This window comes from Dreissena polymorpha, chromosome 1 (assembly GCF_020536995.1).
Source record: "Dreissena polymorpha isolate Duluth1 chromosome 1, UMN_Dpol_1.0, whole genome shotgun sequence".
Taxonomy (NCBI): Eukaryota; Metazoa; Mollusca; class Bivalvia; order Myida; family Dreissenidae; genus Dreissena; species Dreissena polymorpha.
In genome coordinates this window covers 189,293,586-189,320,751 of record NC_068355.1, presented here as the reverse complement: position 1 = coordinate 189,320,751, position 27,166 = coordinate 189,293,586, and the positions used below count along the sequence as shown (strand labels likewise).

The following is a 27,166-nucleotide window of genomic DNA, read 5'->3' as shown; positions in this document are numbered from 1 at the left end:
GTACAATTAGCGTAAAGCGAAGCGCCGAGGTTATACATTTTGATGTACCCACTCACGTCTTTTGTTGAATTATAGTTTCATTTCTCGGCCGATTTTGACAAATTATATATCATTAGAAAGCTTACGTTCCGTAGTAAACAGATATATAAAGTATATATTAAGTGTTTCTTCTGATTTCGACAGCCCGGCGAGTTATAACTTTAACTTTTGCAAATATCATACCGTATTGGAGTTTTAGAATCTAGATTTACGGTTGACATGTTCGTACTTAATACCAATTTGTAGCGTTTATATTTGGAGTTCAGTTTTAAAAATTACATCTTGCTTAGGAGAATAGAATTCTGTATACGATAGAAAAAAATTGTTTAAAAAACGAAAGTAATTAAGGAATGAAGGCGGAAGAAAGTAGCGCGCGTTCCTAACGCACTGAACTGATGCTACGATCTTGGCGATTATGCTTTGGCTTAGAAACCGGCCATTGAATTTCCTTTGCCATGATTATTATATTTTTGATGGAATATATTGTGGTATTTTGTTCACGAAACATATCAATAAAGCTTATTATAAATAAATCTTAACAAATTAACGATTTCAGCTCTTGTTTATAACACAGAAAGGGTGATAACTTTATGATGAAACAGCTTTTATAGTGGATCCTCTCGATTTTATTCGGCTTTGCATGCATACTTGAAATAAAATGGGTGTCAAAAACATTCATCGTTTGCTGTTAATTATCAACGAGGGACTTATGTATAATTATATGAAATGTTATTTACCTTAAATTATCAATTTATTAAAGATTCTTGAATATCACGGTCGGTGTTACGCATTTCGTATTTTGACATTAGGGCATCATGTCCAACTATTCAAAATCATATTTTTTTTCACTGGGACGGTGACGGCTTAGATTTAGACAGGCAGACAGATAGTTTATTCAGACTTATACAACAGTACATCGTCTTCAACTCAAATATATAAATTATTTTTAGACGAATTGTTAGGTGATTACACATATAGCAGTGATGATTCTGAGAATGTTGCCATGTTTCTTATCCGTGTAATCTAGAGTCCGCGGTTTGAGCATTTTTATCGCGGTGTTCAATAAAAGATATCTCAATAATCTTGTTTATCGATAGATCTGTGGTTTTATTGCCCCTGTGTTCAGCACAAACCAATTATCTCTTTATGATCAGATACTGTGCCGACCAATACTAAATAGCACTATGGTGTCATACGCCACAGCAGGGACCTATACTTGTGATCATGGAGTCTTAGTGCAAGACTGAAAAAAGTATGTTGTTTCGCTTGCGGTTGTTAAAGCTAAAACGGGGCTTCCCAGCTGGCACAGCTGCAGATATTCGGATTTGAATACCTAAACTTATTCAGACCTTATTCTTAACCGTTGCGCGTTTTACAATATCGGATTTTAGGCGGGAATACAACTCAGTGAAACTATTCAATTTCTTATACAACATTAAGCATATTAACAGTTATTGAAATTAACAATATCAGCGACATCTTTTTAAAGACTAAACACCTTTTCAAGTATCGAATTTAACATGTCAATAAAATATATTAAGGCCCAAAAAAAAAATAGTCTTGGTTCAGGGAACCCGACCGACCCTATTTTTTGCCCCCGACCCTAACGATTTTTTGGTCCATGGAAAAAAATCTGATGGCGAAAATGCTAAAATCTCGTAAATTTCATTGAAAACAGCCACCATTTAAACCTGGATTGGTTTTCTATATTTTTCTCTTTGTTTCAATGAAAGTGTTCGCAATTTGAACAGTGAACAAAAACCGGTCTGCACCTGTATACGAGACATTGCTTGACCTTATTGTTATTGAAGTGCGCATGCTAGCTGGCCAATCAACATTGAGCTCGCTTACACATGAAATAACGTTGTTGAACTAGAAATGGCGCGGCAGAGGCCGACGCGTATCCCCACGCCGAATGTTTGACCTAGGTGTGCCCCAGGGTTGGTAATGGGGCCATGCATAGCTGAGATTGACCGTATTGTCATAAGAGAAGTTCATCATCAATTAGAAGTGAATTGGTGTAGAAATGAAGAAGTTATAGTAAAAGGCAATTTTGGGTGGGTGTGACACATGTGGGTATGGCGCCCGAGGGTTGGTAATTGTGCCATGCATAGTTGAGATTGACCGTATTGTCATAAGAGAAGTTCAGTATCAATTTTTTTAAGTGAATCTGTGTAGAAATGAAGAAATTATAGTAAAAGGCAATTTTGGGTGGGTGTGGTCTATGTGGGCGGGGCCCCAGGGTTGGTTATGGGGCCATGCATAGTTGAGATTGACCGTATTGTCATAAGAGAGGTTCAGTATCAATTTGAAGTGAATCGGTGTAGAAATAAAGAAATTATAGTAAAAGGCAATTTTTACTATAAAAAATAAAATAAAAATACCTTTGACCTTGAAGGATGACCTTGACCTTGACCTTTCACCACTCAAAATGTGCAGCTCCATGAGATACACATAGATGCACAATATCTTCAAAATTGCAAAAGTAATGGGCAATGTAAGTATTCTGACAGACGGACAGACAGACAGACTGACTGACGAACAGACAGACAGACAGACTGACGCACAGTTCAAAAACTATATGCTACCCTTCAGGGGAATAAAAAAGTTTTGGCGAATGTTTAAGTTTTCGGACAGACGGACAGATGCCATATATCTGACATTTGACCTTGAAGGATGACCTTGACCTTTCACCTTTCAAAATGTTTAGCTCCATGAGATACACATGCATGCCAAATATCAAGTTGCTATCTTCATTATTGAAAAAGTTAATGCCAATGTTAAAGTTTTCAGACTGACCGACAGACGCCATATATTTGACATTTGACTTTGAAGAATGACCTCGACCTTAAATCACTTTTCACCACTCAAAATGTTCAGCTCCATGACATGCACATGCATGCCAAATATCAAGTTGCTATCTTCAATATTGAAAGTTATGGCCAATGTTAAAGTTTTCTGACAGACAAACAGACCCAATATATTTGACATTCGACCTTGAAGGATGACCTTCACCTTCACCTTTCACCACTCAAAATGTGCAGCTCCATGAGTTACACATGCATGCCAATATCAAGTTGCTATGTTCAATAATGAACAAGAGCACCTTATAATGGGTTCGGCGCTCGGCTGCGGGTACATTATTGAATAAATGAAAGCTTGTAGGAATTTGTTTTTTGGAGGTCAAAGTGAACTTTACCTTTTACTGTATGACCCCAACATTTTTGTGGCGTGTAGAACTCAAGGTGCATGTACATATGAAGTTTCAAAGTTGTAGGTTAAAGCACTTTGATTTTAGAGCCAATGTTAAAAAAATTTACAAAATTTAAAGGTTTGCCGACGGCCGACGACACGACGATCTGGCTATGACAAAACCTCGGGATTTGTCCGAAAACAACAAAGCTAAAAATACGTTATATTTAACAAAAAAAGGCAAAGTGTGACGGAAAGACGGACGGACAGTCCGATCACTATATGCCCTTCTTCGCGGGCATAAAAAATATTTAGTAAATCTGGTTGTCGGTCCTTTTAAGTATGATAACTTACATACAATTTTGTCTGTTTGGGTTTCATGTCCTGGATGTAAATGAATGTTTTAGTTTAAATCAAGTACATTACAAGCAATAAACTGTTTGTTAGAAATACAGAAATGAAGACATAACATATTAACATTAGCATTTATTGTACATTTTTATACATCAATAAATCATTCTGATCGGATTTCAATCATTATTTTGTTTCCCTTTTTCTTCTGGTTCTTCTGTGACATCTGCAGTTGCATTATTATTCGCATCAGATGTATTGTTGTTAGGTTCTTCAGAAAATTGCACCAGCATCTCATCATCACAATCATCAAAGATATCGGTCTAAAAAACACATTATAATACACAATAATAGGAATGTTATTACACCAGGTTTGCCACAAAACAGATAAATGAAATGATGATGTATAAATGCTACAGAATTTCTGTATGACATGTCAATGTTTTCCCAACATGAATTGTTTAGTCCAATAGTAATTGTAGCAGATTAATAGTTTTTTTTTATTTTGAGAAAAATAAATAAAAATTGTAAGGGTATGAGGTATTTCACAGCATATAATAAAAATGTCATATATATACCTGGGTGTTCAATGATGTGCTCGTGCATGGCGATTCCCTTGCCTTTTTAGGTGAATACATTTGTACATAACAAGTATCCGGTACTTTCCTTTTTAGAGCATGCTTCATTTGCTGTTGTCTTATTTCATCTATTTGTTTATGCCTTTGTAGGCAATTTGCAACAGATTTAACATCTGTTGCCGCCCTGTCCAATAATGGTAGTATTTCCTGTGTTACAAAATTGCTACTAGCAGGAGGCAGTGACTTAATTAATTTTGTAAGTTTATAACCCATTGCGCAAAGATTAGTTTCCGCATTGTTCAATTTTGTAATGTTATTAGCATTCATTTGTGTATCTTAATAGCTTAGTGTCCAAGTTAGAAGTGACCAGTACACAAAGGAAAGGGTGGGAAATCACTGGTCAATTCTGACTGAACAATTACATAAACTGGACTGTTCCTCATGGACTTCATGTTTATTGGGCATTTGTTCCTCATGGATTTCATGATGTTTACCGGTCATCACTTGGAGGCCCATACATGAATAATATTAAATTTGGTGTTAATAGTATGGTGTAAAATTGTTATGTGTTAAGGCAAGGCCTCTATTTTACTTTTAATAAATGAAATTCTCATGGCATCTATTGTATAAAACAGTTTAAAAGCCACTGTGTAGGCTGAAAAATGTCTATCATTTAATCATGTTTGTGCAATTCCATTTTCGAACGATACTCTTTTAAATTGTTATACGTCGCGAGTAGACTGAACTCCATTTTGCAAAAACTGTTTTCCGCGACACACATTAACTGTGCATATTTGAAAACAAAATATGTTTTGGTTGTTTCTAAAATGTAGTCTTTATCATTGACAATAACTTTTAATTATTCCTATCAATCTATATGATGTCAGTCGTTTAATCGATCGCTATTTGACATTTTCATACTTACTTTTCACTTCACAAAGCCAAAGGTGCCGATTGCAACCGAATCAGCAAAGTAATACGAAACAAATTAGAAAAAAAAGAATGTTATTGGACAATTGACAATCGTCATCCAATGACATGGCTCATTTCAAAAATGCTTTGGCAGAATGTAGCAGTGTAATATACGGATATATTTATTGGGCTGCGGGGATTTCGGGCCGGGTAAGAAAGCCCTGCTGAAATGATAAAGGTTATATAAATGTTATAAAAGTGTTTGTACTCAAAGGATTATGCAAACCGGTAGCATATGAGATATCCTCTTGAACCTGAATGAAATGCCAACTTTACATTGACTGTATATAATTTGTAAAGAGGCTTCAGTATACAATGTTTAGTAAATTATCTTCAGGCTTTAATATGAAGTGCTATTGTAAACGATAAAATGGAGACCATTGAAAGCCAAAACTCACAAAGCCAAAGGCCCCATTTGCAACTGATTCAACAAAGTAATAAAAAAAAAAAAAAAAAAGTTATTGGACGATTGAGAAACGTCATCCAATGACATCGCTCGTTTCAAAAATGCTTTGGCATAATGTAGAAGTGTAATATGCGAATATATTTATTGGGCCGCGGGTATTTCGGGCCGCGTTAGAAAGCCCTAATGAAATGATAAAGCTTATATATAAATGTTAGAAAAGTGATCAAAATTTTTGTGTGTATGGAAAGGCCTTGTCCATATACACATGCATAGCAAATATGAAGGTTATATGTCAAGGGAAATAGAAGTTATGCGACATTTTCAAAACCTAAACGCAGATTTCGAAACCTAAACGCGGAACCCTAAGTTCAATGTGAAGGTCACAGGGGTAAAAATTAGTGTGCGTATGGAAAGGCCTTGTCCATATACACATGCATAGCAAATATGAAGGTTATATGTCAAGGGACATAGAAGTTATGAGGAATTTTCGAAACCTAAACGCAGATTTCGAAACCTAAACACGGACCCTAAGTTCAATGTGAAGGTCACAGGGGTCAAACATTTTGTGCGTATGGAAAGGCCTTGTCCATATACAAATGCATAGCAAATATGAAGGTTATATGTCAAAAGGGACATAGAAGTTATGAGGAATTTTCGAAACCTAAACGCAGATTTTTAAACGTTAACGCGGATCCTAAGTTCAACGTGAAGGTCACAGGGGTCAACATTTTGTGCGTATGGAAAGGCCTTGTCCATATACACATGCATAGCAAATATTAAGGTTATATGTCAAGGGACATAGAAGTTATGAAGAATTGTTTAAACCTAAACGCAAAGTGTGACGGAAGGACAGACAGACGGATGGACAGTCTGATCACTTTATGCCCTCCTTTGGGGGCATAAAAAGAAAATCAGTAGAAATGTGTGTAAAGCATTATATCAAGAAATAACCATATCATATATATATTTATTATCAAGATGTGTAATCACAAACGTCACATTCATTAGGTTTGTCTGTAGTGTTTATTCTCTATGTGCCTTCAAATATCCACTCCTTGTTTTCTCTGTATATGGCTGACTTGCCTATATTCATTAAATCCCTCACTTTACAATTTAAATAAAAAAAGTCTATGTTACAAAATAAAATGGTTTCATCTCAGTGTCTAGCTAAAAGACGGTCCAGGGACTTCTTTGTTTCCACTGATCGCACTTCTGTTCCTATCAGGGAATACGCCGTCATAGTGATTCCCATTGGTATGATGTAGATAAAACATACCATGGATTGGGAGACCATCAACTGCTGGATCCTGTGGATGAAGTTGAACCTTCTGGATTTCAATCCATTGCCAGTTTTGGGATCCTTGTGGGTACTGTTCTGTATATTCCCAAATGGAAGTGTCAAAGAATGTTGCCACTGCCAGAAGTTCAAGTTCCGTTCCCCATGTTCGTTGGCGGCGCATCTTCCCGATGTGGCGCTTTAACCCCTCTTGTCCCTCACCATGCCAGTCAACGAATGTATTTGGATGTGACTCCTCAAAATTGCAGATAACCTGCCGTAAACAAAGATGGTACTTTTCAGTCCCCAGTAGCTGTTTTGAAATGGCCCTAAAAAAACAGTTTCCATCTGGTTCTGTTGCATCAATAATACATGGACATGTTTTTTTGCGCAAATTCCTCAGATATCCCCTGTATCTTATGTCAAAGAGCTCTCTGTTCACTACTGGATCGTGAAAAACTGGAACACCAAATGCGTTGGCAACTAGTGAAGAGTCCTCATCAGTTGGCAGAGTGAAACCTGTTATCACTTGTGAGGTGATATCATGACCTGTTATCTCAAGGTCATCGGAGACTTCTGCAGTATGTCGAGTGAGGACTCTTATTGGCTGTTTAGTGTGGACCTTCTTCTTTTTCTCCCTTTCAGGCTTAATGAGAGTTGGTGTTTGAGACACAGTGTGTTTCTTGCTCCTCAACTTATGAAGATCATCCATGTCACCTGGAGTGGGTAAAACACAGAAAACAGCATTGTGGTCTGTAAAGTAGCATGGAAGTGTGCCACATTGAAGCATTGGCGAGGTGACATTTGTGTAGATGTGGTCTAAAATTGACCCACTTGTATATGTTGGATCAATGATCAGCTGGTGGATGTTGTTTTCAGTGAATACTTGCTTCAGTTGGATAATTTTGTCAGAAATGTCACTCTGCATATTGAAGTCACCAGTTATAACACACCTGCCACCCATATCCTGAACATACAGCACAAACTGTATCAACTCCTCCAGAAGCTGACTGAACTTTGTGTGTACTGGCCGATAGACAATGCCTAGGAATAGTTTGTTGTCAGATTTTGAAATTTCATAATACATTGTCTCACACTGGTGGATAGAGAACTGAGGCAGAGATGTTACATTCAGATCCTTTTTGATGTACAAACCTATACCACCTTTGTCATTACATTTTTCACAAGAATCATCTTTGCATGAATGGCCTTTATAACACTGTTTTCTGTCCCTTCTATGAAAGTTGAATCCTGGAAGGTCTACTGATAAGCTTGTGTCATTTGGTTTAAGCCATGTCTCAGTAACTGCGATAATGTCTGATGTCAAAAGAGCTTGGTTTGCTGATAGATCTTTGATGTGCATTGGGAGCGACCTTACATTAATATGGCTTACTTTAGTCCAGTTTTTGCTTGGTAGGCCTTCTAATGGTGACTGTACCACTTCTTTAGCTTTGTGGTACTTCATCCGTTCCATCTCACGTTTAACTTCAGAGTCTGCTAATACTTTTGACTTTTCAAAAGAATGAAGATGGAGTCCTTTCAGAGTTTTAGCTCTACTCATAGCAACATAGGCCTGGCCACATCTAAAGGTGCGCTCAAAGGAAACAACAATGTTGTCTAATGACAACCCTTGTACCTTGTGTATAGTTGTGGCAAAAGCAAGATTTAGAGGGAACTGCTTTCTGGTAACTTCTATGGCACCTTTCCCATCAAGATTGAAAGTTGCCTCTGCCTTTGTTATGCCAACTGCTCCAAAAATTGGAGTGGGGAAGGTCTTCATTGTATGTATTCCTACTACAGGATCATCAAATTTAACAAGGACACAAATAATTGGGCAAGTAGGGTCATTATTTTGGTGAACAAATCCAACAACTTCTCCCTGGGCTCCATTTACAAGTTTATCAGCCACATCTATATTCTTTAGCAACATGATCCTAGCCCCAACTGCCAGTTCAAGGGTTTCAGTTAAACCACCTGTGTCAGATACTGTTCTTTTTGCTGTGCTGACCTTTGCTTTCTGTGTACCCAGATCTCTTTTACTGTCAATGGCAGGTATCACCTTAACATCTTTGGTCATTTGCTTCAGTTTTTTCGCATTGTGTTTATCAACATCATCATTTGTTGCAAATACATGTAAAGCACCATGTGGGTAGTTTTCATCTTCACTTGCTATGATTCTTGACTGTAGTAACTTCTCATCTTCATGTGTCATATGGCTTTGGCCTAGTCGTACACGGTTTAACAGTTCAGCAAATAGTGCATCTCCTTTTTGTCGTTGAATTTCAGTTAGTTCTATAATTTCAAAATAGTCTTTCCATAGATGGTTAGGGTTCAACCTTGCATGTGGATCTGTTGGAGCTTCATAAACTGCCCTCTGTTTTACAGGTTTTAATTGGTAAAAATCCCCTACAGCTAGAACACAAATTCCACCAAACACTGTTTCTGGATTTGCAACTCCTTTTATTTGGTTCAGTCGTTTGTTTATCCAATGGAATAACTTATCACCAACCATAGAAATCTCATCAATGATGATGACTGTTAAATTTTCTAAAGCCTCTCGTAGCACTGCTAGTCTCTCATGACTGATTGGGGGGTCTTCTGCCATGTTACCTCGAGTAGGAAGAGCAAGTGCATGGTGAATTGTCATGCCATCAATGTTTGCAGCTGCTATCCCTGTAGGAGCAGTCAACAGAACAGTGGTTTTTTCTGGCGAATCACAAATTGGTCTTAGCTCCCTCTCAATCATACTGACCAGAGCTCTAATAAGATGACTCTTTCCTGTGCCTGCACCACCTGTTAAGAATGTGTAGAAGGGTGCATGAGTTGCAGCTTTCTTTGTGGCATGTACCTCGTCTCTGCACCACTTCAACACACTTTCAAAAAGTTGTCTTTGGCGTTCATTCAAGGATGATACAAGTCCAAAATATTCTTTGGTAGACAGCATCTTTGTTTGGTACTCAACACGAAATGACTCTTCAGTTTTCTGTCTTTTAGGTTTGCCTAACTCAGGAATGTTTTGAAGGGATCCTATAAATTCATCAGCTTCAACATCTTCTGAGAACTTTCCTTCCTTCTTATCTTCTTCTTCATGTTGTTGGCCTGATGCTAGCTCATCCCACAAATTTTCAGACAATTTGCCAATATTGTCCATGGCCATATCCAGTGCCTCAGCATTATGTTCAAACACTGTCTGGTTTTTGGAAACAGTTTCACTTACTGTTTCATGGAAATCTTTGAATGATTCTTTGTCACCTTTCAAATCTGTATCCTCATTGCGCCACGGGTAGTACAGCATCAGGAGGGAATGGTAATGTCTGTCAGGTGATTTCACTGCTGAGAATCTAGGCATTCGTAGAATTGCTCTTCTAGTCTTCCTCAGCATTATACCCATGTTGTTTTTCAACTTTATCTCCCCTTCTTCTCCACTATCAACCTCTGGTATCTCTAATATCTCATCTTCGTTGTTTTCATTCTTGTCTTCTGACTGTTTTTCAGATGAACCTTTCAGACAATACATTGTTGCAAAGTCTGCTAAACATATGTTTTCCATATGATTTGGCCGAGCTGCATACCTTTCAATCATGTTGCTTTCAAATATGTTTTCTGAGTCTGGTGGTAGGGCTTGTAGCTTTTTCAGTGACTTCAATATTCTGATCCTCTCATCTGGCAGTCCACTGTTGACGAAAACCGTAGCTCTGCTACTCCTCTTCAATGGCATTGAAGTAACTCTGTAAACCGCTTCCTGGGCACTAAGCTCTCGATGTGTAAGAAACACATTTCCCAGTTTCTTCAGTTGTTGTCGTATTGTGTCATCCTTTGTACACTCTTTTGATGCTGTCTTTAACAGTTCTCCCATCTGCCTTTCTCCTTTGCTGACATAAGACAGGATATACATTGCACAAGCATATGCATTGGTCACGTACTGCACATCATGGTTGGCTGACCAAATCTTCAATAAATCCGGATTGTAGTTATTGATTCGCGTCTCCCATGGGCACCTGCGCAACATGATTGTTGGATTTCTAGGGGCGACCTTCAGTTTCTGCATGTAGCTTTCTTTGCTCACATTGACTGCAGTAAGGATATCATCCAGTGTTCTGTTATTATCTTCAACAACAGCATCCTGTACAAGCTTGAGCACCTCAGCATTCTTTTCTCTCTGCTTGCATCTCACGTTGGGTTCAGTTTCATCATCTTCAGGTGGTCCTGCTATCATAGTCTCATCTGTAGGTGGCTTTGGAAAATGGTATCTACAATTACTGGTGTGAGACTTACAGGAGCTGGAGTGACTGTGAGTCTGCAAACTGTTTACCAGGTCATGCAGGGGAATATCATCTTTACATGGCAGTTCTGCTGTTACATATCTATCGATGAAGTCACATATATCTTTCTCTGTGTCTTTTCCAATCTTTGGAGCATCTTGGACCCAAAACAGGCAGTGAATATGTGGGCTACCACGTTGCTGAAACTCTGTTCGGTAGAAGAAATCTACTATTTTGCCTAATGGATGAGCATCAGTCAGAAGAACTTCTTTGAAGAATTTCTGTACTCTGAAGTCAAAATGTCTTGCTGCTGTTACTGGATTACGGCGTAACCACAAGCACTTCTGCTGCCAATCCATGTTCTCTACATCAGTGACACTCAATGTTACTCCATACTGCTTGGCAATAATCTGTATCGTTTCAGGCCATTTCAAATCTGCAGCTGAAAATGAGCAGAACCAGGTTGGAATGTCGAGTTGTCTCACCATTGCATTCAGGTCATGGAGTGTTTTCACCCAGTATGGATAGGACCCCCGAACATTTTGAAGAAACCTATATCCATCATTGTGTGCCAGGTCATCTTGTAAAGTGTCTGTGTGACAAAGGTAACCTGCTGTCAGCTTCTTTCCACCTGTACAATTGCCTTTTCTCATAGCAATGCTTATGTTATCTAGTATCTGTCTTGCTTCACAAAGGTATTGAGAGAAGAACAAATACTCGATATTCTGGGCAAATCTGGCATCAACATTAAGCATCCTCTGATTAAAATACCGCCTCATGGATAAGTTGACGACTCTTTGACAACTAAAACCAAACTTTCCAGATGGGAATAGTGTTGGGAAACCCAGAACCTCACATTCAGGGTCAGAAAAAAAACTGATTGGCTGCTGGCCTTCACCTGGAGCTAGAGAGTAGATCTCTTTGCCAGAATATGGGAGTGTTGACGGTTGGAGGCATGTATTGTAAGGAACACCTCGTAGTTTCATGATGTTATCTTCCTCATCTTCACTCTCGCTTTCTTCTCCTTTCTCAACATGTTCTGTATCATGTTTCAAATCAGCACAGTGATCATTGTCTTCATCTTCTGAGTCATTGGAATCACTGTCCTCACATGCATCAATGAGCTTTCTATCAAGTTCAGATGCTTGTTCTAACCAGGTGGTGTTGACAATGACATCTTCATATTTTTCATTATTATCTTTCAGGTATTGTAGTGCTGACATGACATTGGCTGGTCGTATCGACTGGTGCATTACATGACCTTTGTATTTTAATTTTCTCTTGAGTTTAATGCCAACCAAACCACAATCAGATGGCAGCCTGGGAAGCAGAGACATTACATCATCCAATGAAGATGGAACATTGACTGCTGGTCCTTTTATTCCCTTTTGACCCCCTCTGGGTAAGCTCACTATTTGCATAAATGGAATTCTCCTAGACAATAGACGTTCTTCCAATGGATTAAGGTCACACAAGTCAAATGGCTGTTCTTCAACAAGCAGATCATTCGCCTGTGCTTGTGAAGGCATTCTCCCTTGTTTTAGGGCTTTGTGACATGTGCTACATATCCACTCGCATATATCCTTGTAGCCACTAACAAAACCAGTCAAACACTGCTGAACAATTTGTCTATTTGTACCATATTTTGCATATTTATCACCTGGTACATGTACAACAGACTTTCTGTATAAAAGACGTTTACAGCAGGTGCACACAAACACTGGTCCTTGCTGTATTGATTTCTTGAATTGTGCACCAACATATGACATGTCACTTTTCAGTTCTTTCATTTGCACTTTCTTCTTTCCTTTTAGTTTTTGTTCTCGTAGTCTTTCATTACGTTTCTTTACTGGATCTGATCTATACAATTGTTTGCTTTTATTTTCTGCTACACTTTCTTTTTTTCTATAATCACTATCTGATCTTAGAGCTCTCTTTCGTTTAACATCTGCAACATTTTCTTTTTCTTTATTTACACTATCTGATCTTAGAGCTCTCTTTCGTTTAGCTTCTGCAACATTTTCTTTTTCTTTATGTACACTATCTGATCTTAGAGCTCTCTTTCGTTTAACATCTGCAACATTTTCTTTTTCTTTATTTACACTATCTGATCTTAGAGCTCTCTTTCGTTTAACATCTGCAACATTTTCTTTTTCTTTATTTACACTATCTGATCTTAGAGCTCTCTTTCGTTTAGCTTCTGCAATATTTTCTTTTTCTTTATGTACACTATCTGATCTTAGAGCTCTCTTTCGTTTAACATCTGCAACATTTTCTTTTTCTTTATTTACACTATCTGATCTTAGAGCTCTCTTTCGTTTAGCTTCTGCAACATTTTCTTTTTCTCTTTTTTCAGTGTCTAATCTTAAAACTCTTTTTCTGAAAGTGTCTGCTTCCTTCTCTTTCTTGTTTTTATTACTTTTTGATCTTGATAAACGTTTACGTTTAACATCAGCCTCATTGTCTTCTTTTTTTGTTTCACTCTGTGACCTCTGAGTTATTTTTCTTTCAGCTTCAGACCTTTTTATAGCATCAATATGATCTTCCTCCAAAGACAGCCTTTTCTCTTTTTCTTCTTTATACTTGGACAGTCTTTTGGCTTTCTGTTTCCAGTTAGTTATGGATTTCTTCTGTTTCTTTGGACCAGGATTTTGCTCCAAGCCCGCTCTGATGAGTAGTAATTCAATCAAAAGTCTGGCCATGGCTACTCAGGATCTGACCATGACCTTGACCTAGTGACATAAATATTGGTGTTGCATTTAAACCTCAACAAGTTGCATCTACATATCAACCCCTGTGAAACAGGGTCATGAACTTCATGAATTTATTCATGAAATTATTAATGAATCAATTCATGAACAAGATATTCATGAAAAGCAAAATTTAGGTTTCAAAAACATTTATAAATCATGAACTTATTCATGAACAAATTCATGAACTCAAAAAGGTTAATGAATATCTTGAAAATATTCATGAATAAATTCATGAACAAAATATTCACGAAACAAGAGATGTGTTTGTCAGAAACACAATTCCCCCTACTGCGCCGCTTTGAAAAAAAAGACCTTTAACCTTGAAGGATGACCTTGACCTTGAACTTTCACCACTCAAAATGTGCAGCTCCATGAGATGCACATGCATTTTTTTTTTTTTTTTTTTTTACCTTGGATTACCTTCACCTTACCCACTCAAAATGTGCAGCTTCATGAGATACACATGCATGCCAAATATCAAGTTGCTATCTTCAATATTGCAAAAGTTATGACCAACGTTAAAGTTTTCAGACAGACACACAGACGGACGGACAGACGGACGGTCCATATACACATGCATACCAAATATGAAGGTAATATCTCAAGGGACATAGAAGTTATGAGCATTTTTCAAATCCTAAACGTAGATTTCGAAACCTAAACGCAGACCCTTACTTCAAGGTCAATGTCACAGGGGTCAAAATTTGTGTGCGTATGGAAAGGTCCTGTCCATATACATGTACACATGCATACCAAATATGAAGGTTATATCTCAAGGGACATAGAAGTTATGAGCATTTTTCGAAACCTAAACGCAGATTTTTAAACCTAAACGCAGATTTTGAAACCTAAACGCAGACCCTTACTTCAAGGTCAAGGTCCCAGGGGTCCAAATTTGTGTGCGTATGGAAAGGCCTTGTCCATATACACATGCATACCAAATATGAAGGTTATATCTCAAGGGACATAGAAGTTATGACCATTTTTCGAAACCTAAACGCAAGTGTGACGGAATTTCAGAAGGACAGACGGACAGTGCGATCACTATATGCCACCCTACCGGGGGCATAAAAAGCAAAATGCATGTTTCATGAACGTCAGGAAGTTATTCATGAACATATTCATGAACTCTGAAACAAAAAAGTTCATGAACTTTATGAATTTGTTCATGAACAGGTTTCACAAAGATATATATAGAACTGTTAAAATACAAGTTGATTAATATTTAAACAGGACAGGGGTCGACAATTTTTATTTCAGCAACTTGCCCTGCAGGGCGAGTAGCTTAGAATTTCCACTTGCCCTGCTAAAATATGTTCATGCCGGGCAATTTATTGAAAAAATGCAATAAATCAGTAACTAATATGTTTAATTGTGATTTTCTATGGGTCATCAAATAGAACTGTTAGTGTTAACTCATGAACTTCAATAAAGTTTATAAACTGTAATAACACACTTTTAAATTGTTTGTTTTTCATTTTGTCCTCATGGTCACGATCATTATGATTACACTTAAGGAGCATTGGAGATTCCGAAAGGCATTTTGTTATAGTCAAACAAGCTTCTGTGTGTACAAAAAGGCGGTTTTCTCTTTGTCTTTTTCGTCCATTAAAACTTGCCAAAATCCGCTCTTTAAATCTAAAGATGTGAAGAATTTAGACGAATTAATTGGCAGTATTAAAAGACCGTATATCATACTGTATTATAGTATAGGACACATTCACAGAACATACCGGTATCAGCGCTTAACGGGAACATGACTAATTTTAGGGCAGTGTGCAATAATCAACATCTGGTTAATTTCGCAGATTAAACGTTGTTTTGTTTGGCAAAAATGTTTTAAAGCTTTAAATTGTAATCTTTTCGGCCAGAAATGCCACTCGCCATGCAGGATGAGCGCTGCCGGAATATTCACTCGTCAGGAGCCGATTTCTACTCGTAATTACGAGCGGGCAAGTGGATTTGTCGATCCCTGACAAACAATTGAACTATGATAATAACAGAAAAATATTATTTTATTCCCAGTTTAATATTTTCATTAACATATAAAAATATGATTGGAGGATCTTCATTTAAAAGAGGAAGACGAAGAATAACACCACAAACAGACATGGAGAAAGCCTGTCGGCCATTGCCGACGAACATTTAACAATGGACAAAATTGTCACAAAACCAGGTTTTCAATTTGAAAAACAAGATGTGTTTGTGAAACACTATGTCCACTTTTGAGCGATTTTGACCCATAAATTTGACCTTTGACCTTGAAGGATGACCTTGACCTTTGACCACTCAAAATGTGCAGCTCCATGAGATACACATGCATGCCAAATATCAAGTTGCTATCTTCAATATTGAAAAAGTTATGGCCAATGTTAAAGTTGGCGCAAACCAACAGACAGACCAACAGACAGACAGGGCAAAAACAATATGTCCCCCAGTATATACTGGTGGACATAACAAGTCTGATAAAGGGAGACAATTCAAAATGTGAATTGTTACCCCCCTTGTGTAAGATTCAATATATTTTTACTCATGGCGACCTTGATTTCATTTAGAAAAAAAACAAGACATGTGTTTGTCAGAAACACAATGCCCCCTACTGCGCCGCTTTGAAAAAAAAAATAAAAAAAAAATGACCTTTTACCTTGAAGGATAACCTTGACCTTTCACCACTCAAAATGTGCAGCTCCATGACATGCACATGCATTTTTTATTTATTTTTACCTTTGGCCTTGAAGGATGACCTTGACCTTTCACCACTCGAAATGTGCAGCTTCATGAGATACACATGCATGCCAAATATCAAGTTGCTATCTTCAATATTGATAAAGTTATGACCAACGTTAAAGTTTTCGGACAGACACACATACAGACAGATGGTCAAAATTTGTGTGCGTATGGAAAGGCCCTGTCCATATACACATGCATACCAAATATGAAGGTTATATCTCAAGGGATATAGAAGTTATGAGCATTTTTCGAAACCTAAACGCAGATTTTGAAACCTAATCGCAGACCCATACTTGAAGGTCAAGGTCACAGGGGTCAAAATTTGTGTCCGTATGGAAAAGCCTTGTCCATATACACATGCATACCAAATATGTAGGTTATATCTCAAGGGACATAGAAGTTATGAGCATTTTTCTTAACCTAAACACAGATTTTAAAACCTAAATGCAGACCCTTACTTCAAGGTCAAGGTCACAGGGGTCAAAATATTTGTGCGTATGGAAAGGCCTTGTCCATATACACATGCATACCAAATATGAAGGTTATATCTCAAGGGACATAGAAGTTATGAGCATTTTTCGAATCCTTAACGCAGATTTTGAAACCTTAACGCAGACCCATACTTCAAGGTCAAGGTCCCAGGGGTCAAAATTTGTGTGCGTATGGAAAGGCCTTGTCCATATACACATGCATACCAAATATGAAGGCTATATCTCAAGGGACATAGAAGTTATGAGCATTTTTCGAAACCTAAATGCAAAGTGTGACAGAATTTCAGAAGGACAGACGGATAGTGCGATCACTATATGCCACCCTACCGGGGGCATAAAAAGTATGATAAAGGGAGACCAACTCAACATGTGCATTGTTACTGATTGTTCAAAGTAACCCCCCTTGTTTCAAAATCAATCTATTTTTAGTCGTGGCGACCTTGACCTTGGAGATATTGACGTAATTATTTCGCGCAACACACCATCCAATGGTGGCGAACAAATGTGCAAAATGATTTTAAAATCTCACAATGAATGACATAGTTATGGCCCGGACAAGCTCATTTATGACCATTTTTTTCCTTTGAACTCAAAGTGTGACCTTGACCTTGGAGATATCGACGTAATTCTTTCAGGCGACACACCGTCTAATGATGGTGAACAAATGTGCCACATGATTTTAATATCTGACAATGAACGACAAAGTTATGGCCCAGACAAGCTTGTTCCGCCCGCCAGCCCACCCGCCCTCCGACTTTCGCCAATGTCATTACCAGCTTTTTCCTTTGGAAAACCTGGTTCACAAGAGCTGTCAGAGGACAGCGCGCTCAACTATTCGAGTGCTTGACAGTATAACTTAAGCCATCATTGAGAGGGGGGGGGTATAATGTGGGTGTGTGGTCATTTAATAGATGATCTTTCAAAAAAAAGGGAAAAAAAAAAAATGGGGGGGGGATTATGGGGTGGGGCAGGGGGGATGGTTTGGGTGGAGTGCATTGTGGTATGTCAGGTAAGTGTTGTTTTGTCAAAGTATGAATCAAATGTGATCATTAATAAAGAAGTTATGGCAATATAAGCAAAATGTTCAATTATTAGTATAAAAGGGGCCATAATTATGTCAAAATGCTTGATACAGTTGTCTGCTCTTGTTTATAGTTTGGGATCATGTTGGTAAAGAAGTATGCAAAATATGAAAGCAATATGTCAAAGGACATAGAAAATATTTGAGGTGGTACGCAAACTTTTACATAGATTTATCAATAATATGCATATTCTAAGTATCAAAGGGGCCATTATTCTTACAAAATGCTTGAGACAGTTGTCTGCTCTTGTTTATAGATTGGGGTCATGTTGGTAAAGAAGTATGCAAAATGTAAAAGCAATATGTCAAAAGGACATAAGAAATATTTGGGGTAGTACACACTGTAACATTTGCACGCTAACGCTAGCGGGAAACGGGAACGGCGATGCCGGGGTGAGTAGGATAGCTCCACTACATATATTTAATATATAATAGTCGAGCTAAAAATGATTTAACTGACATAACAAAATAATATTGAACGCAACAAGCCTAACGACTGAATAACGACCGATTGTGTCACGTAAACAAGAGCTGTCAGAGGACAGCACGCTCGACTATTCCGAGTGCTTGACAGCATAACGAAAGCCGTCATGGGGAAATTGTTCATATTCAATAAGGTCAAGGTAATATGGTCATATTCTAACTGAAAGAGGACCATAATTGAAACATTTTAATCACTTATGTTTTAAAGAAGTGGTACATTTTAGACAATTCAGAGTTCAGGTATATTTTCCATGTAATCTATTGAACATTTGTAAATACATAAAACAAACAAGGGCTGATTGTAAAACATGCATGCCCCCATATGGGCTGTCAGTTGTAGTGGCAGCCATTGTGTGAATACGTTTTTTGTAACCTTGACCTTTGACCTAGTGACCTGAAAATCAATAGGGGTCATCTGGCAGTCATGATCAATGTACCTATGAAGTTTCATGACCTAGGCCTAATTATTCTTGGGTTATCATCAGGAAACCAAATTTTCGGTTTCGAGTCTATGTGACCTTTGATCTAGTGACCTGAAAATTAATAGGGGTCATCTGCCATTCATGATCAATATACCTATAAAATTTCATGATCCTAGGCCTAAGCATTCTTGAGTTATCATCCGGAAACCATTTTACTGTTTCGAGTCACTGTGACCTTGACCTAGTGCCCTGAAAATCAATAGGGGTCATCTGCCAGTCATGATCAATGTTCCTATGAAGTTTCATGATCCTAGGCGTAAGCATTCTTGAGATATCATCCACAAACCATATTAGTATTTCGAGTCACTGTGACCTTGACCTTTGACCTAGTGACCTTAAAATCAATAGAGGTCATCTGCCCGTCATGATCAATGTACCTATGAAGTTTCATGATCCTAGGTGTAAGCATTCTTGAGTTATCATCTGGAAACCATTTTACTATTTAATTTAGAGTTACTGTGACCTTGACCTTGACCTAGTGATCTGAAAATCAATAGGGGTCATCTGCCAGTCATGATCAATGTACCTATGAAGTTTCATGATCCTAGGCCTTAGCATTCTTGAGTTATCATCCGGAAACCATTTTACGATTTCGAGTCACTGTGACCTTGAAGTTTCATGATCCTAGGCCTTAGCGTTCTTGAGTTATCATCCCGAAACCATCTGTCGGACGGACTGACCGACCGACCGACATGTGCAAAACAATATACCCCCTCTTCTTCGTAAGGGGGGGCATAACTAATAAGATAATATTTCAAGTTTGATAGCAATAGCTTTGGTGGGATGGTTGGCCACAGTCTTTCAAAAATAAAATAATAACAATAAATATGTGTTTTTTTAACCATGTTTCAAAAAAAAATCTTATTGGGTAGGGGGCGGGACGGAGAGGGTGAATAATGTGGGGGTGTGGTCATTTATTAGATGATCTTTCAAAAATAAGAAAAACAAGGGACAAAATTGTCACAAAACCAGGTTTTCATTGTGAAAAAAAAATCTGATAAAGGGAGAAAACTCAAACTGAACTTTTGAAATGACCAAACAAAATTAACCCCCTTTGTAATTTTTTTTTTTTTAAGTCTATTTTTAGTCGTGGCGACCTTGACATTGGAGATATTGACGTGATTCTTTCGTGGGACACACCGTCCCATGATGGTGAACAAATGTGCCAAATGATTTTAAAATCTCACAATGAATGACATAGTTATGGCCAGGACAAGCTCATTTATGGCCATTTTTGACCTTTGAACTCAAAGTGTGACCTTGACCTTGGAGATATCGACGTAATTATTTCGCGCGACACACCGTCCAATGATGGTGAACAAATGTGCCAAATGATTTTAAAATCTGACGATGAACGACATAGTTATGGCTCGGACAAGCTCATTTATGGCCATTTTTGACCTTTGAACTCAAAGTGTGACCTTGACCTTGGAGATATCGACGTAATTATTTCGCGCGACACACCGTCCAATGATGGTGAACAAATGTGCCAAATGATTTTAAAATCTGACAATGAACGACATAGTTATGGCCCGGACAAGCTTATTCCGCCAGCCCGCCAGCCAGCCAGCCAGCCAGCCAGCCAGCCAGCCAGCCAGCCCGCCAGCCAGCCAGCCAGCCAGCCCGCCCGCATTCGCCAATCTAATAACCAGTTTTTTCCTTCGGAAAACCTGGTTAAAAAGGGAAACAAAAATGGGAGATCTGGGGTGGGGCATGGTGAATGGTTTGGGTTGAGTCCATTGTGGTTTGTCAGGTAAGAGTTGTTTTGTCAAAGTATGATTAAACAAGGGACAAAATTGTCACAAAACCAGGTTTTCATTGTGAAAAAAAAATCTGATAAAGGGAGAAAACTCAAACTGAACTTTTGAAATGACCCAAAAAAATTAACCCCCTTTGTAATTTTTTTTTTTTTTTTAAATCTATTTTTAGTCGTGGCGACCTTGACATTGGAGATATTGACGTGATTCTTTCGTGTGACACACCGTCCCATGATGGTGAACAAATGTGCCAAATCATTGTAAAATCTCACAATGAATGATATAGTTATGGCCCAGACAAGCTCATTTATTGCAAATTTTGACCTTTGAACTCAAAGTGTGACCTTGACCTTGGAGATATCGACGTAATTATTTCGCGCGACACACCGTCCAATGATGGTGAACAAATGTGCCAAATGATTTTAAAATCTGACAATGAACGACATAGTTATGGCCCGGACAAGCTTATTCCGCCAGCCAGCCAGCCTGCCCGCATTCGCCAATCTAATAACCAGTTTTTTCCTTCGGAAAACCTGGTTAAAAACCTGGTTAAAAATGATCATAAATAAAGAAGTTATGGCAATTTTAGCCAAATTTAATAATTTGACCTTGAGAGTCAAGGTAATTCAAAGGTTAAGGTCAAATTCAACTTGCCAGGTACAGTACCCTCATGATAATATGAAAGTATTTGAAGTTTAAAAGCAATAGCCTTGATAATTTAGAAGTTAAGTGGATCTAAGCACAAAATTTAACAAAATAGTCACAAGTCAAAAAAAGGGCCATAATTACGTCAAAATGCCAAATAGAGTTATGCAACTTGTCTGGTACAGTCCCCTCATGATAGTTAGCGAATGATCCAATTCTGAAAGCAATAGCTATGATACTTAAGGAGTAAAAAGGACCAAAACACAAAACTTAACCAAATTTTCAATTTTCTAAATATAAAAGGGGCCATAATTATGTCAAAATGCCAGTCAGAGTTACATAACTAAGCCTGCACAGTCCCCATATTATAGTTAGTAAGTGTTGCAAGTATGAAAGCAATAGCTTTGCTACTTTAGGAACAAGAAACCGTCGGAAACGGGTGATGCTCCCCAAAGTTTTTTTTGTCACATTATTGCACTATATATTCAGATAAAAGGAAACGTCTTGAGGGGCATTACTTTGGACAAAATAGAACGATGGATGGTTAAGCAACTTAAAAATTTCATAGGGCCATAACTCTCTAAATAAATCATCTAACCAGAACCCACTTATAACATGCGCATCTCCTCAAGGTAGTTAAGCTTTCCATAAAGCTTCAATAAATTCCAGTCAGTAGTTGGGGAGAAATAGCCCTGACAAGAATTGCACTATATGTACAGTTTATAGAAAATTTCAAAAGGTCATAACTCTGTGAAAAATCATCCGACCATAACCGGCTGATAATATGCACATCTCCTGTTGGTAGTAAAGCTTCCCATAAAGTTTCATTGAATTCCCGTAATAAGTTGCTGAAAAATAGCTCTGACAGGAATTGCACTATATGTACAATGGAAAATTTCAAAGGGCTGTTACTCTGTGAAAAATCATCAGACCATAACCGGCTGATAAAATGCACATCTCCTGTTGGTAGTGAAGCTTCCCATAAAGTTTCATTGAATTCCCGTAATAAGTTCCTGAGAAATAGCTCAGACAAGAATTGCACTAAATGTACAATGGAAAATTCCAAAGGGCCATAAGTCTGTGAAAAATCATCCGACCAGAAACGGCTGGTAGTGAAGCTTACCATAAAGTTTCATTGAATTGTGGTCATTAGTTGCTGAAAAAATAGCCCGGACAAGAATTGCACTATATGTACAGTTAAATGAAAATTTAAAAGGGCCATTACTCTGTGAAAAATCATCCGACCAGAACTGGCTGATAATATGCACATCTCCTCTTGGTAGTTAAGCTTCCCATAAAGTTTCATTGAAGTCCGGTCATTAGTTGCTGAGAAATAGCCGGGACAAGAATTGCACTTTATGCACAGTTAATGGTAAATTTCAAAGGGCCATAACTCTGTGAAAAATCACCCGACCAGAACCCGCTGATAATATGCACATCTCCTCTTGGTAGTGAAGCTTCCCAAAAAGTTTCATTGAATTCCGGTCATAAGTTGCTGAGAAATAGCACGGACAAAAATCTGGATGGACACACACACACACACACGAAGCGGCGACTATATGCTTCCCCCAAATATTTTGGGGGAGCATAAAAAAGTGGACCTAAACACAAAACTTAAGCAAATTTTAAATTTTCTAAGTATAAAAAGGGGACAAAATTCTAACAAAATTCTTGATACAGTTGTCTGCTCTTGTTTATAGATTAGGATCATGTTGGTTAAGCAGTATGCAAAATATGAAAGCAATATGTCAAGGGACATGGAAAATATATGAGGTGGTACGGAAACTTTTAACATAGGTTCATCAATAATATGCATATTCTAAGTGGAACAAGATGTGTTTGTGAAACACTATGTCCACTTTTGAGCGATTTTGACCCATAAATTTGACCTTTGACCTTGAAGGATGACCTTGACCTTTGACCACTCAAAATGTGCAGCTCCATGAGATACACATGCATGCCAAATATCAAGTTGCTATCTTCAATATTGAAAAAGTTATGGCCAATGTTAAAGTTGGCGCAAACCAACAGACAGACCAACAGACCAACAGACAGGCAGACAGGGCAAAAACAATATGTCCCCCAGTATATACTGGTGGACATAAAAAGAGCCATAATTCTTACAAAATGCTTATTATAGTTGTCTGCTGTTGTTTATAGATTGGGGTCATGTTGGTAAAGAAGTATGCAAAATATAAAAGCAATATGTCAAGGGACATAGACAATATTTGAGGTGGTACGCAAACTTAATCATTCCAACGCTCACGGGCACGCTAACGCCGACGCAGGGGTGAGTAGGATAGCTCCACTATATATATTTCATATATAATAGTCGAGCTAAACATAGTTCCACATTAAACCGTTCCTTTTTGTAATTGTTATATTTTTGTTGCTAGAAAGTGGGAAAAAAATGCAACAGCAAAACAAAAACTCAATTGCATTTCATAATGTAGTTGAAAACAAGAGCACCGCCTTGCGGGTGCAGACCGCTCATCTATTTTCTTTTTAAAGGTGAAGGGACTCTCATTTTCAATCACAAAGGAGGGAGGGGTGGAGTGAAGAGCGGTGCATTGTGTGGGGGTGTGGACATTTATTACATTTTTTTCCAAAATTGCGAAAAAAAGGAAAAAAAAAAATCGGGGGGGGGGGTGGGGGGGGGGGGACTCTTGGGTGCGATGGTTGGACGGTATTTCAAACATAAAATAATAAAAATTAATATTTGTGTTTTTTAACCGTTTCATAAAAAAAATAAAAAAATAGGGGGGGGTGAGGGTGGGGGGGGGTATAGTGTGAGGGTGTGGTGGTAATTTGTGAGATGATCTTAAAAAAAAAAAAAAAATAGGGGGGGGGGGGATTTGGGTGGGGGGAGGGGGGGGGGTGGGGGGGGGATTCTTGGGTGCGATGGTTGGACGGTATTTCAAACATAAAATAATCAAAATAAATAGTTTTGTTTTTTAACCGTTTAAAAAAAAAATTGGGGAGGGGGTGGGGGGGGTATAGTGTGAGGGTGTGGTGGTCATTTGTGAGATGATCTTAAAAAAAAAAAAAAAAAAAAAAAAAAAAAAAATAGGGGGGGGGGGGTTGGGGGGGGGGGGGCACGGGCGATGGTTTGGGTGGAGTCTATTGTGGTATGTCAGGTAAGAGTAGTTTTGTCAAAGTATCAATCAAATCTAATCATAAATAAAGAAGTTATGGCAATTTTAGAGAAATTTAATAATTTGACCTTGAGAGTCAAGGTCATTCAAAGGTCAAGGTAAAATTCAACTTGCCAGGTACAGTAACCTCATGATAGCATGAAAGTATTTGAAGTTTGAAAGCAATAGCCTTGATACTTAAGAAGTAAAGTGGATCGAAACACAAAATTTAACCATATATTCAAAGTTACTAAGTCAAAAAAGGGCCATAATTCCGTAAAAATGACATCCAGAGTTATGCAACTTGTCCTTTTACTGTACCCTTATGATAGTTTGCGAGTGTTCCAAGTATGATAGCAATATCTATGATACTTTAGGGGTAAAGTGGACCAAAACACAAAACGTAACCAAACTTTCAATTTTCTAAGTATAAAGGGCCCATAATTCCGTCCAAATGCCAGTCAGAGTTACATAACTTTGCCTGCACAGTCCCCTTACGGTAGTTAGTAAGTGTTGCAAGTATGAAAGCAATAGCTTTGATACTTAAGGAATAAAATGGACCTTAACACAAAACTTAACCAAAATTTTCAATTTTCTAAGTATAAAAAGGGCACATAATTCTGTCAAAATGCACGCCAGAGTTATCTAACTTTGCGTGCCCAGTCCCCTCATGATAGTTAGTAAGTGTACCAAGTTTGAATGCAATAGCATTGATACTTTCTGAAAAAAGTGGACCTAAACGCAAAACTTAACCAAAATTTTCAATTTTCTAAGTATAAAAAGGGCACATAATTCAGTCAAAATGCATGCCAGAGTTATCTAACTTTGCCTGCCCAGTCCCCTCATGATAGTAAGTAAGTGTACCAAGTTTGAATGCAATAGCATTGATACTTTCTGAGAAAAGTGCACCTAAACGCAAAACTTAACCGGACGCCGACGCCGACGCCAAGGTGATGACAATAGCTCATAATTTTTTTTCAAAAAATAGATGAGCTAAAAATGGCGTGCACATTCAGTCTAAGTACACGGATATAAATGAAATTGATTAAAAAAGTGGGCAATAAATGTGAATTTTTTGCCTGGCAGTAATTTTACTCGCCACGGGCGATCGGCCGTGTGCTATGTTCGAAAACTGCAATATGATAACTACTACTTGCAATGTGACGAGTTACCGCATTTGCTTGTAGGTAATTATCAGCAGTTAAGTTACATATTACTTATTTGTTTGTCATATTTAATAATTGTTTAATTAGTCATGAACGTGATAACTCTAGCAGCAATGATGTATTTATATATATTATTACAGCATTTGTTTTGTTATTAATACTTACATGTTTCTGGTGTCCAATATAACTTGTTTTTTGAAGCTCTTCTATCCTTGGTAGCAGTCTATTTCGATATGCACTGAATAATTGGGCATTTGTTCCTCATGGACTTCATGATGTTTACTGGTCATCAATATGAGGCCCATACATATAATACATTTGGTGTAAAGAGAATGGTGTAAAATTGTTATCATGTGTTTTAATGTATAAAGTTAAGGCAGGGCCTCTATTTTACTTTTAATACATGAAATTCTCATGGGATCCATTAGACTGAAAAATGTCTGTCACTTGATTTTCATGGAGAGCATTGAAAGCCAAAACTCCCCTGATCAAGAAACATGTTTATCATGCTTTTGTTACATTCAATGTGAAAATAAACAAGAAATGTGTCCACAGGACACGGATGCCCCCAACTGTAACTTTGTCACTACATAAAAGTAGTGCCAAAAAATAGTTATTATTTAAATTATTTTATCTATTTGCTTCCTATCCAGTTGCCAATAGTTATTATTTAAATGACAGGAGTGTTTCTTTAAGGGGAAGTTGAAATTAAAGTTTGTTGTTGTTACTATTATTATAACTATTCAGTATACATATATTATTATTAATTTCTCATAACAAATTCAACACTGAACTGATAAACATATATGTTGGATGTTTAATACAGGATTAAAGTCTTAATGCAAAATTCAGATGTGCAGCAGTCTCTACAAATGGGTTCAGTAGCCTACACCCAGTTTGTTCCCTTGCTTGAAGGGACGTAATAAATGAATTGAGTTTTCTCCCTAGTTTCAAAGGAACGTAATAACTATTAAGTTTGTTCCCTTTGTTCCAATGGACGTAATAGAAATATTGATTTTTTTTTATCTGGCATGACCCATATTCGAACTTGGCCTAGATTTTGTCTAGATACAACTTCTGGGTTAGTTTGTTGAAGATCGAATGAAAACTATATGAATTAGAGAGCGGACACGAAGAGTGTGACGGACACACCATACTAAATCCTTAAAATGCACTAAGTGAACCCGTGACATAGTTTTTGACCTGACATGACCCATATTCAAACTTGACCTAGACACAACTTCTGACCAAATTTGGTGGAGACCGGATGAAAACTACTTCAATTTAGAGAGCGGACAGCATGCTAAATCCTTAAAATGCACTAAGTGACCCCATGACCTAGTTTTTGACCCGGCATTACCCATATTC

General features: G+C 37.8%; 2 protein-coding genes across 2 annotated transcripts in view; one reads left to right on the top strand and one right to left on the bottom strand.

Moving 5' to 3' along the window:
- LOC127865175 (uncharacterized) overlaps positions 1–27,166 on the top strand; it is a 77,149-nt gene that overhangs the window by 20,992 nt on the left and 28,991 nt on the right. The window lies entirely within an intron of this gene.
- On the bottom strand, positions 6,702–13,778 carry LOC127865179 (uncharacterized). The gene has a single exon (XM_052405153.1). It carries the CDS (start codon positions 13,776–13,778, stop codon positions 6,702–6,704), a length of 7,077 nt encoding a protein of 2,358 aa, XP_052261113.1.

Coding starts and splice junctions, on each gene's coding strand:
- LOC127865179 (XM_052405153.1), bottom strand. CDS start 13,778: ATGGCCAGACTTTTGATTGAATTACTACTCATCAGAGCGGGCTTGGAG.